We start from the raw sequence: 12,666 nt of genomic DNA on the forward strand, positions 1-12,666 counted from the left end.
AACTGGCAAAGGCATGCGTACTCTGGAACCCCCACCCCCACCCCACCTCCGCCCCGTCACTTGCAATTGACCTGTGGATGTATGTACGTTTTGTTAGCTGTGGAAAGAGTTAAGACTGGGTTGGAGGCTGGCGGCTGGCTCTTGCCTCTGCCATGTGTTTGGGGCCCAGAACGTTTGTGAGAGTTGCCCCAGTTGTTATGATGAGAGAAAAGTACCTTTGATAGAAATAGAGAAATCAGGAAGTGTGGCCTATTTTTTAGGAAGATAATTAGTTCATTTTTGTACATCTTGAGTTTGAAATGAGAGTTTGACCTCCAGGTGGAAATGTCTGGTGCTGAGCCGAGGCTGCTTAGTGCAAAGAGAGCTCAGGCGGCTTGGGTTCTAGATCGGATTCTTTCACTAGCTGGCATCCTGCTCTTGGTCAAGCCCTGTAACTTTTAAGAGGCTCTTGGGTTGATCTCTAAGTCAGCAGCTCTCAGCCCATGCAGGGGCATGCTGGAGTGAGCCCTAGTTGGGAGGGAGAGAGAGGAAGGGGCGTCCTCTCGGGCCTGCCACTCAGTGGTGTCACAGGGAAAAGAAGACAGGGGCCCCCGCCCCCCTCCAAACATCCTTCATCAGGGACAGTTGCTGTCATGAGTGTGGCTTGAGGGATGGCAAGGTTTGGGAACCCTGAAGTCCTGAGCAGTCATCCCCAGAGACTGGCCTTGTGTCGCTGTCTCTTCCTGTAACTTACACCTTGTTACTCAGCAGTGCCCGGAGGGGCCGCTAGGACCACTCCAGCTTAATGCACAGACGCAGACTTTAGCGCCCAAAGGGACCCTGTGGGGGACTCACATGGAGAATGATAGGTGTGTGGGGAGAGAGCACAGGGGCCGATTCTCTCCCACAGAACCCCTGTCAGGGAGGCCCTCAGCCTCTGCTTGGATGCCCCCATTGGCAGGGAGATTACCCCTTCTGGTGCTGCCCAGTTTACCTTCCTGGAGCTCTGTTAAAAGGGTGTTCCCTACCCACACCCTAGAATTGACTCCCCCTCCTGCCTGCCAATTCCCTAATTCTGCTCAGAGGCTTCTCAATCCTCTTAGGCCCCTTTGCAGATGGAGAAGCAGAACCGGACGTGCCCCATGGCTCACTCACTATAACAGAGCTGCTCTTTCCCCTATGGAGAGATCCAACTTTCTCTCTCTCTCTCTTTTTTCATATTCTTTTCCATTATGGTTTATTATAGGATATTGAATATAGTTCCCTGCGCTAAAAAAATAAGACCTTGTTTTTTTTTTAACATCTTTATTGGAGTATAATTGCTTTACAGTGGTGTGTTAGTTTCTGCTTTATAACAAAGTGAATCAGCTATACATATACGTATATCCCACTATCCCCTCCCTCTTGCGTCTCCCTCCCACCTTCCCTATCCCATCCCTCTAGGTGGTCAGAAAGCACCGAGCTGATCTCCCTGTGCCATGCGGCTGCTTCCCACTAGCTATCTATTTTACGTTTGGTAGTGTATATATGTCCATGCCACTCTCTCACTTTGTCCCAGCTTACCTTCCCCCTCCCCGTGTCCTCAAGTCCATTCTCTATGTCTGCGTCTTTATTCCTGTCCTGCCCCTAGAAGACCTTGTTTTTTATCCATTCAATATATAATAGTTTGCATCCCGAACTCCCAATCCAACCCTCCCCTGCCCCCCCGCCCTTGGCAACCACAGGTTTGTTCTCTATGTCTGTGAGTCTGTTTCTGTTTTGTAGATAAGTTCATCTATGTTCTATTTTAGATTCCACATATAAGTGATACCATATGATATTTGTCTTCCTCTTTCTGACTTACTTCGCTTAGTATGATAATCTGTTGGTCCATCCATGTTGCTGCAAATGGCATGATTCCATTCTTTTTATGGCTGAGCAGTATTCCATTGTATATATGTACCACATCTTCTTTATCCATTCATCTGTCGATGGACATTTAGGTTGTTTCCATGTCTTGGCTATTGTAAATAGTGTTGCTGTGAACATAGGGGTGCATGTATCTTTTTGAATTAAGAGTTTTGTCTGGATATATGCCCAGGAGTGGGATTGCTGGATCATATGGCAACTCTAGTTTTTTGAGGAACCTCCCTGCTGTGAGAGACCCATCCTTCTAACTGCGTCTCTCTTCCCTCCCTTTCACCTTAGTCTGGAGCCTCTGGCCCGCCTTGCACTGGTGGGAACTTCAAAGTCCCGGGGGTGGTGCTCTGGTGCGAGGAGCTTGGAGGGTTTGTTCATCTGGTCTAAGGGGATGCGATGCTTTCATTTCCTGTGAGCATGCTGGACGCTGCTTTGTTTTGGGACACCTTGAGATGCTGCCCACCTTTCCTGCAGGGCAGGCGTGATCGGTGTCTCAGAGGGCTATGCTCACGAGCCACTCGTGCAGGCAGGTGCAGGGCTCCTTCTCCGAGGTACCGACTGTTGTCGGTGTTTACTCAGAGTCTGGCATTTCCGCCCTGCTTTGGGTGCTGTGTAAGTACAGCACCTGCTTTACCTGGGAAAGCGAAACAGTTGGATTTCCGCACGGTCACGGCTAAGACATATGGTCACTGGGCAGCCTCACATTTTGGGGTGTGCAGTCCTTTCCTAGGAGGATGGAGGAAGCTTTTATCAGGCCAGGGAAAGGAGCAGAGAGTATCCTTGTTTGCATGGAGAGACAGTTGGGTGATACCAGGGTATCCCACAGTCTGCCAGGACCGCATGGCTCAAGTTCCTCGTTAAATGGGGAGAATGAAGTAAGACGTACAGTGAAGGAAGGGACAGAACTTGGGATCCTTCGGGAATTGCTCTGGCCGCGGGGACCCTGGAATTCTCTGACTTTCCCTCTACCAACGTTCTTGTTATTTAAAAAATACTCCTGGCCATCTGAACACCAGGGTGGTCCTTCAGGAAAGGAAAGGAGGAATGGATGATGATGTCTTTCTTTCCCCTGCCCCCTGTCTCTTGTGAGCAGGGAGAAGATGCCTTTTCACCACGTGACCGCCGGCCTGTTGTACAAGGGGAATTACCTCAACCGATCTCTGTCTGCTGGCAGCGACAGCGAGCAACTGGCTAACATCTCTGTGGAGGAGCTTGACGGTAAGGAGCCCGCCTTGCGTGGGAGGTGAGCCACCGAGGGAGGCATCTGGGGCCATTGTGCGTCTAAGACGCTGGCCGTTAGCTGTGGCCAAGTCTAACCGTGATGCAGCAGGAAAGAGTTCAGAGATCACTTCTGCCTAAATGACTTCTTTGTGTGGGATGGACCTGGTAGCCTGAAAAATCTATGGTGAATATTTCGGTTCCTTTGGATACCACAAGGAACCCTCTGACTGGGGAGACAGGCTTCTGCCCGTGACACGTATTTTCCAATTGATGGAATCTTGGTCGCCAGTAGTGTTGCCCTGTTTCCATCTTCTCATTCACCATGGGGCCCAGCTGCGGGGAGGTCATAGACCTGTTCATGGCCGTCTCTTGACTTGTGGCCATGGTGCTTGGAATCCTGCCCAGATCAGAATCATCTGGAAGCTGTGTCTAGGTGGGAATGGCCGGCAATTATTTTGATTGCCTCTGTGCCTCTGTAACAGTGTAGCCTTGGCTTTGGGATGCGAATGAACCTGGGGACATGGAGACTGAATTCATCCTGGGACAGTGCCCCTTTGTATCCTGGGGAGATCAACTCCTTGATTAAAAAAAAAAATTAAAACAAGGAAGAAGGTTTTTGTTTTTGTCTTTTAGAATAGAGAATTAGGTTGGTTCAGCCAGATGTTTGCCTAGGCATCTGCTGAGGCCATGCCAGATTGGTTTCCCTTCTTGTTTTGAAATGCTGTGTTCCTGGTGACACTGTTTTATAACAAGAAGTTTAAGTTTACTTTCTAAAATAGGGAAGTTAAAATTACCCCATATGGCCCATGTCTTTGCTTTGAGTATAATGGTCTGAACCAGTGTGATTTCTTTGTGCACATTTCTTACAAGGGGTATGGTAGGCGGGGAGATTCATCTCCGGGCCAGGGAAGACAGGCTCACTTCATGAAGGGCACGAGATGGGGCAGGCGAAGGACAGGGCCGTCGGATAGCTTTCTTGCTCTCACCCGCGTTGTTTGCTTGCTTCTCGACAGGCATATCATGTTTTATTACGCTTCACTTTACTGCACTTCGCAGATACTGCATTTTTTACGGATTGAAGGTTTGGGGGGCAACACTGCATTGTCAGATGCTGGTTAGCATTTTTTAGCAATAAAATATTTTAAAATGAAGGTATGCACATTGTTTGTTTGGACCTAATGCTATCACACATTTAACAGACTACAGCGTAGTGCAAACGTAACTTTTATATGCGCTGGGAAACTAAAAGATTCGGTGATTCGCTTTACTGTGCTATTTACTTTATTGCAGTGGTCTGGAACCGAGTGCGCGGTATCTCTGAAGCCTACCTGTAGAGGCTTGTTTATGTCCATGATGGAGCAGTGGAGCTCAGTGGCTGGTGGGCTGGGTCTGGAGGAGAGGCCAGAGGATATTAGAGGAAGGGGAGTCATGTGGGCAGAGCCAGACTCCCTAGGCCCAGCACCTGCTCACTGTGGTCTGGACAGACTGGGGGCCAGAGAGGAGAGCAGTATCCTCAGATCTCCTGGCCTTCAACTGGCCAGAGGATATTTGGACAGACAAGGACACGGAAGCAGAAAATAGAGCCCTGACCTCCTCCAAAATGAGCCCATCCTGGTGGCCACAAACAAGGCCGAGGCTGAGCTGGGTGTGTTGGCAAAGTGAGATGAGGCCCAAGCTTTCCAGTATCCTGGGAAGGAGTCCTACGAAGTGGAGAGCAGGGCAGTGGTGCATTGATTTGGGAGGGGGGCTGGTTGCTGGTCCTCCAGTTTTAGTCATCACTTAGCAGGGGCGACTGGGAGCCTCCTGTGTGGAGCCCTGTGGAGCAGAGGCCATGAGACTTGGGCAGAAAGTCTGTGTGTTTCGGGCAACTCTTTTTTTTTCTTTTAAATTGATGTATCGTTGATTTACAATGCTGTGCTAGTTTCAGGTGTATAGCAAAGTGTTTCAGTTATACATATACATATGTATATATATTCCTTTTCAGATTCTTTTCCTTTATAAGTTATTACAAAATATTGAGTATAGTTCCTTGTGCTATACAGTAGGTCGTTTATCTATTTTATATATAGTAGTGTGTGTAAGTTAACCCCAAACTCCTAATGTATCCCCACCCCCTTTCCCCTTTGGTAGCCATAAGTTTGTTTTCTCTCTGTGGGTCTACTTCTGTTTTATATGTAAGTTCATTTGTATCATTTTTTTTTGAGTCCACATACAAGCAATATCATATGATATTTCTTTTTCTCTGTCTGACTCACTTCACTTAGTATGATAAGCCCCAGGTCCATCCATGTCGCTGCAAATGGCATTGTTTCATTCTCTTTTGCGGCCGAGTAGTATTCCATTGTATAAATATACTACATCTTCTTTATCTGTTCATCTGTCGATGCTCATTTGCGTGGCTTCCATGTCTTGGCTGCTGTAAATAGTGCTGCAGTGAACAGGGGGTGCATGTGTGCTTTTGAATGATGGTTTTCTCCGGATATATGTTGGGCAACTCTTGCAGAGGCTGCAATGCCTAACCCAGTGAAGTTTGGAAATCGTCTGTGGCTTTCACATACCCTGGCTTTCCATTTTTCTTCCTCCTCCTTCCCAGCTTTGCCATGAATAATCAAGAGATGATTTTTCCAAGACTTCTCAGAGTGATGGCTTTTTTCTCTGTGAAATCTGGGCCGCTGTCAGGGCGTACGGCTTTTCAAGAGATCCACCGCCTGGATTTCGGCCCTTCTCCACTCGGGCACTGGCTGCACTCTGTTCTTGGGCAGCTGAATGGGGCTGAAAGGCGCCTTCTCAGCAGGTGAGGCGCCCTCACAGCCCTGGAGGTCCAGGTGGGTGGCCTTGGCCCTGGAAGCCCTGGCTGTGGGGGGCAGGGGTCTCTGGTTGAGTGAAGCTGGACTTTATGGCCTGAGGTCGGCTGGGGAAGATGTTGTATTTGTCCTTCAGGAGGGTAATCCAGGCTCTCAGCCTGGAGAAAGGCCATTTATTTTCCAATGGAAGATTCCTTCTACTTATTTATTTATTTATCTCTGCCAAGGTGAACCCTGAGTTATGACTGCTTACGCTTCGTTACGAGCATCTTGGGGCTCCAGGCAGGGCTGTGAGATGTGTTTTGAGTGCAGAACAGGCGGGCAGGGTCTGAAAACCAACTGGCTGGAATCGGTTCAGAGGACTGCAGCTTGGTTCTCGGGGAAGCCGGTTTCCGAGACTGTGCTTGTTTGCCGTTCTCTTGGAGCTGCCTTGTGTCAGCCAAGCCCTAACATCCTACTGCTCGGGGCCGCTCATTTATCCTCACGGGACGTGTGGTGCTGCACAGGGAGTAGATGTGTTGGACGCTGGTGGATATTGAAGCATCCTTTGTGGTCCAGCCACCTTGGGTGCAGATGTTACTTGGGTACCATCCCCGCCCCGGGTGGCTGCAGCCTTTTGCTTATGGATCTCCAAGGGCAGGTTCCCTCACCTGGTCAGTGTTTGTCACTGGGGATGGAATGCCCCTTTCCTTCAGTGTAAGGATCAAGGGCGCCCAGTCCATGAGAGGTTACCCTCTGAGAACGAGGCCACTCAACCTGCAGGCCACCTCCAGTTGCCCTTCGCTCTGGGAAGTTTCTATTTCTTCTCTTGAAACAAAGCTTATGAGGAAATAAGGCAAAGCTGCATCAAATTGGCCAGACTGGAATTGGAAACCACCCAACAAACAAACTCAGCAATGATGAATTGGTTGAGATCCTTCCTTCCTCTCCTTCCTTCCTCTTCATTCATATTTTCATTCCTATTCATTCATTCATTACAGGAATGTTTACCCAAATGCTTTCTGGGTGGAGGAGGAATTCAAAGAAGTATAATCTTCGTTGCCTGGCTCAAGGATTTTACAGTCTGCTCAGGGAGTTTATGTACATACAAAATTTATTAGCAGTGTCTTGTACTTTTAGAGTGTGTCATGTGGAATTTTATTAGATGCATGAATTATAATTTTTAAAAAACAGTTTTTTCATTGCTATTTATTGAATACTCTTGTGAGGCAGTCTTAATCTTAAACTGAGCTTGCCTCTGTCTGAAGTTGACTCATTTTCGTTAATGTGTGGTGTTCCATTGTATATAAATATACCTCAATTTCCGTATCCTTTCTATTCAGGATGGATATTTGGGTTGTTTCCAGTTTGGGGCTATTAGGATGGATGTAATCAACCTCCCCTTCTGTTGCAGCTGTGATGTTGGGGGCTGCTGTCCTCACGGCTCCCTGTGGTCACTGTGAAATGTCTGCGTGTGGGTATTTCACGTTATTTTTGCCAGTAACAGTGTCAGCCTCTCAGATTAATTTCTTGGGTCTTCCTTTTAGCCTAGGTTAGTTTGCTGTCACATCTCGGATGGTTGTTATTTCTGTTTTTTTCTTCAGGAATGCCCGCCATTCTAATGCTAGATCTTCATTCGATGTTTTCCACAAAATGCGTGTCTTCTCACATCATTTTCCTCTGTTTTGCACTTCTACGTTCATTCTTGAGTCTGTCTACCACCTCGTTGATTTAGTTGTTTGCAGTCACTTAAAAAAATTTGTTTTTGATTCCCTTTAGAGTGTATTTTCATTATGGATGAAAGTTTCAGTTCCTCTGTAGTTTGATTTTATTTCAGTAGCTCCCCCTTAACTTTTTGGTCAAAGTATAATACAGGAAAGTATTACTGCACAGTTCAATGCTTATCAAACATGAACAGACATGCAGCAACCACCCAGGTTAAGGAATAAGGTGTTACCAGCACCCTGAAGTACCCCTGAGGTCCTTCCTAATACCTCTTCCTCAAAGACAACCACTGCCCTGAATTACCTATCATCACTTAATTGTGTTTGTGTTTTTCCTTCATCTCAAGGGGGTTATATTATATTTATTGTTTTTCATCCAGCCTCTTTTCTTCAACATTATACTTGTGAGGCTCAACCACGTTTTTGGGGGTAGTTGAAGTTCATTCGTTTTCATTAATATATAGTGTTTCGTCACATATAAATAGATCTGTTTATTTATCCATTATATTCTCAGTGGGTATTCGAGTTGTTTCCAGTTTGTAGCTGTTAGGATACAGCCCTTGGTGTTGCTGTTGTACTCTGCTCATGGCAACCTCTTCCTTTTACTGGAGCCATATTTTTATATCCTCTCCCAACTCTTTGTCTTATTGAGAACAATTTGTACACAGCTTGTGAAAGTCTCTTCTGTTTCTTGTCATAAATTCTATATAGAGATTTTTTTATAATAAATATCTGTTTCTCCAAGTCTCCCAGCTGATGCTACCTTTGTCTTCCATTAGAAGATGTTTTGTATGGTCCCCTTTGCTTTCTTCTGTTCTGCTTTGTGATTCAGCAATGAGAGTTCTTTGTAGGTCCACGATCTGTCAGCAAATAAGGTTTATAAAGAGTCTTTAGCCTTCTTCCTTCTATCTTCACTTTATTCCAGACCTGGGATAATTTCCCCCTTTTCAGCCCCAGCTGGAGAGTCCAGTTTCTAGAAGACGTGCATCTAGTCCACAGCTACTGGGCGGAGGGGGGATCTTGATGGCCAAGGTGAATCCCAAATCCCAAGGTGACTCCCAATCCCCCTCTTGGGTTTGCTCCTTATGTCACAGAATTCAATTAACTCCTTTATTCTTCTTTTCTTTTGGTCTCCTTCCTGTTCCCATGCTAGTATCCAACATTCTGGTACACATTCTGGCTCTCATCTCTCCCCCGCAAATAATCCAAGGTGGGACACACCCTCCCATGGCTCTTATTACTCTCAGAGAGTCATGTTCCCTGAAGGAGCTTAGAAAGGAGGTGCTGCTGAGGTGGGTTTGGGTTGAGGAATAGATCACCGTGGAGAACAGTTGCTATGAAATAGGGACCGACGGCTTGACTTGCTGGTCAGCATAGCCTCTGGGTCCCTGGTGGGGCAAACAATGGTGATGAGCCAATGTCTTCCTTCTGTACGTGTTTCTCTGGTTCCCAGGGTGGGTGGAAATTGTGTTTCTCCAGTTTCATTGGTGTGGCAACTAGCAAAAATTCTCCTCAGGCTCTGACATGTGTATACATCTCAAAGTTAATATTTCTGGGGATGTGCATACATTATCCTACATACATTTCTGGAGGGTATTTTAATTTGAGTTTGGGAGTGGAGGTATCAATCCGCCAACTTCCAAACACAAAAGCACCACTTCAATAGTTGACTACCTCCATCTGGACTGTTCCAGAGCCACTGCATCTGCAGAACCAGTTTCCTCAACGGCCCCCTGTTTGCCTGATCCAGGGGACTCTCAGGTGTTTATTCCGGACTTTCTGCAGCATTGCTCACACCCTTGGTTTTGGTTTGTCACTGCCTTGGCATCCATGTCACTAGCTGGCTCTCCTCCTTCCTCTTTTCTACCTCTTTGACATTCCCCTCATCTTCTGCCCACTGCTGATGCACTGTTTTTCCCCCGGGGTTGGTTTTAGCTGTCATCCCCAAGGGCAACTGCATACCGATCGCCTCGGGATAGATATCTTTGATCCCTGCCTCCCTCCTGAATTCTAGACCTGCTACCTATAGTCCTGTGTAGATGTCCCACGAATCCCTTAAACTCCAGTGATCCAAAGCTGGACAGATTTTCTTTTTCTCTCTCAAACTGCTCCTCTCCTGGAATTTTTCTCAGGAAATTATGTCACATTACACCCAGTCAGCCATGGTGGTAATTTGGGGGTCATCCTTGATTCCTCTTTTTCTCTTACTCCACACATATTATTGGCAAAGCCCTGCAGACCAACTTCCTTCTCCTCCAACCACATGGCTGTATTCTTGGGCCAGGTTCTCCCACCAGCTAGACAACTGCAGTCACCAAGAGGTGATCTCCTTGTGCCTCATCCAGGATATCAGCCTTGTATCAGTTCAGTTCCATTTCACTGGAAGGATGCTTCTCAAATACACACTTGATTAGGTTATCATTTTTCCCTTCTTGTCCTGCAAACATGTGTACACACACACACACACACACACACACACACATAAAACAACAGTGTATTTAAAATTTCTTTAATCCTTTAAAAATTTTTTTAAATCTATAGAGGTTCTGGAAAGTACAGTGAATACCTGTATACCCTTTGTCTAATTGCTGACATTACAGCATTTGCTTTCTCTCTCTTTCCCTTTTTCTCAACACACACGCACAAGTTTTTCAGTTCTAGAATTTTAATTTGGTTCTTTTTTATAGTTTCCATCTCTCTGCTGAAATACTCTGTTTACTCATTTAAATGATATTTTTCTTTAATTCTTTGGACATATTTTCCTAAATCTATAGTAGCTCTTTAAAGTCTTTAGGTATTAAACCCATCATCTAGGCTCTAGATCATCTTCGGGTTGATTTCTGTTGTCTTTTTTAGATTATAGTCAGGTTTTCTTGTTTCTTTGCACACCTGTTAATATTTGACTGTACACTGAACATTTTGAATGCTATGTTGTATCGACTCTGTGTTCTTTTGGCTTTCTTTGAAGAGGGCTGGTTTTCTGTTCTAACAGGTAGTTCAGTTACTAGCCTACCACCTTAAACTTCTGTTGGTTCAATTTTGTTTTATTTTATGTTAGGGTAGATCTTTGGAAATCCCAGGGTGACTCCCAAGCCCCTCTAGCTTGGCAGGGACTCAGCCTCCAAACTCTGTCTCTCTTGTGGATCTTGTCAGGGCTTGGTTTTAGGTTTTGTTCAGGTGGGTCTTATGTAGGCCTTCAGAGTGTGTCCCTTACTCTTCTAGTGTCTGGATGCCTGGGGTATTAATGAGGTTTTTCAGACGTCCCCTAGGGATACTTAAACTCTAGCATCTGTCTTCCATTCTCAACCTCAGAGCAGCTGCTTCCTGGTGAGTCTGGTTTAATCTCAATTTGCACTTGGGTTCCCAACCTTCAGCCAAGTATTCATAAGGAACCCCCCCACAGGTTTCCGAAGCCCCCTCTGCTGCCTGACCCCACAGGTTCTAGCCCCTTCCACTACCCCAGTGTAAGAAATGTGCTTGGGAAATTGTCCCTGGGCAGAGGGCCAGGGTGAACATGTGAACATGGGGCTCACCACGTGAATTTCCTCTTGCCCTGCTATTGCAGCCTTGCAGCCTGCGCACAGTTGCTTTATGTATTTTGTTCAGGTACACGGTGGGAGGGTTATTCTCAAACCAGTTACTTTGTCACAGCAAAAGCTTATTATTAGTAATTTGTTTTTGACCCGAACCAGTTAAAAGTAATTTTCAACCATCATAGCACTTTACCCTTTAACACTTCACTTCTGCCTATAGTTCTGAAATGGCTCTCCATAGCCTATAGCTGTGTTAGCTATAGCGCGTCTCTGTGTCAGAGCATATGAAGCCCTGTGTGGCCTGGACCTTTCATTTTGTCTGCTTCAACTCCCTACTTGCCTTCTAGATCATCTCCTGCTGCCTCACAGTCTCTCCTGCTTCCCTGCCTTTGTTTCAGTTGCTTCTTTCAGGAATGTTCTATCTACCTGGGAAAGACCTATCCATATTGTAAGTTTCAACATTGTCAGTTGTTGTCATCCTCCTCTTCATCGTCACAGCTGTTTATTGAAGGCTTACTGCGTTCCAGGAACTGTTCAAAGTGCATGAGATGAATTAACTCATTTAACCCTCTCAGTAATGCTCTGATGCAGGTGCTATTATTAACCCCAGTTTTGCAAATGTGGAAAAGGGAGACATTAAATAACCTTGTCCAAGGTCGCCTAAGTAGCATGTGTTGGAACGGGGATGCAGCCTACCACCTGGCTTCAGAGCTCGTGCTTTTTAAGTTCTATGTTCTGAATCCTCCCACCTGCTAAGTAAGACCCTTTGTGCCTTCCCTGCACCCTCATGTCACTATCATATATATCACTGCCACCACTGTGACACCTGGGTGAGAACTTGGCTGATTAATCAAACTTTCAGTGGGTGGAGAGATATTTTTAAAGCTCTGTGTGAGCCCAGTGTGTTTCTCACGGAGAGCAGAGGTGCACAGCAGCCCAGAAAAGGCTGGTGATGGGCTTGAGTTCATGCTGGAAGGGGACTGCCTCCTGTGCTCTGAGCTCTGAAGAGCCCCTCTCCACCCCCACTTGTCTGGTACATCATATATTTTCTTGTCAAGAAGCCTCCCCCCACCCTTTTTTCTTTCTCCTCTACTTGTGCTCGTTGATTTAGAAATCTCAGAGGCACACCCTACTAGCCTTTTTTGAGATGCTTCCCTCTACGGGCTTTTCAAGTGGGGTTTTAAGAAGGCAGAAACGTTACTGTCACAAGAAGAGAAGCTCTCAACTCTTATCTGAGAAGGCTGATGGCTCAAAGTTCTCTCCTCCAGAGGAGGCGATAAAACCTACACAATGAGCCACATCATCCAACAGGAGTGGGAGTGCCAGATAGACAGCTCTGCTCCGGAGCTGGGAATTAGCCTTACAACCCTGGTCTTTTATCTACCTGGGTGCTTTCCTCCTAGAGGCTTGACCTGCCTTTGAGCCTTGAGAGGGCAAGTCTTTTGTGGTGAGTTGTGAAGCTTTGTTAGCAGAGCCAAGGAGGGATTTCTCTGATGGCAGCTGCTTCTAAGGGCCCACTCCTTAAAG

At 46.3% G+C, this 12,666-nt stretch overlaps 1 protein-coding gene across 2 annotated transcripts in view; it reads left to right on the forward strand.

Annotated features, from left to right (window-relative positions):
- CALN1 (calneuron 1) overlaps positions 1 to 12,666 on the forward strand; it is a 466,107-nt gene that overhangs the window by 125,764 nt on the left and 327,677 nt on the right. For both annotated transcript variants that reach the window (XM_032607110.1, XM_032607111.1), the window contains one exon: positions 2,972 to 3,096. In XM_032607110.1, coding sequence (XP_032463001.1) covers positions 2,972 to 3,096 — 125 coding nt within the window. The remainder of the gene's footprint in view (positions 1 to 2,971; positions 3,097 to 12,666) is intronic.

This window comes from Phocoena sinus, chromosome 15, assembly GCF_008692025.1.
Source record: "Phocoena sinus isolate mPhoSin1 chromosome 15, mPhoSin1.pri, whole genome shotgun sequence".
NCBI lineage: Eukaryota > Metazoa > Chordata > Mammalia > Artiodactyla > Phocoenidae > Phocoena > Phocoena sinus.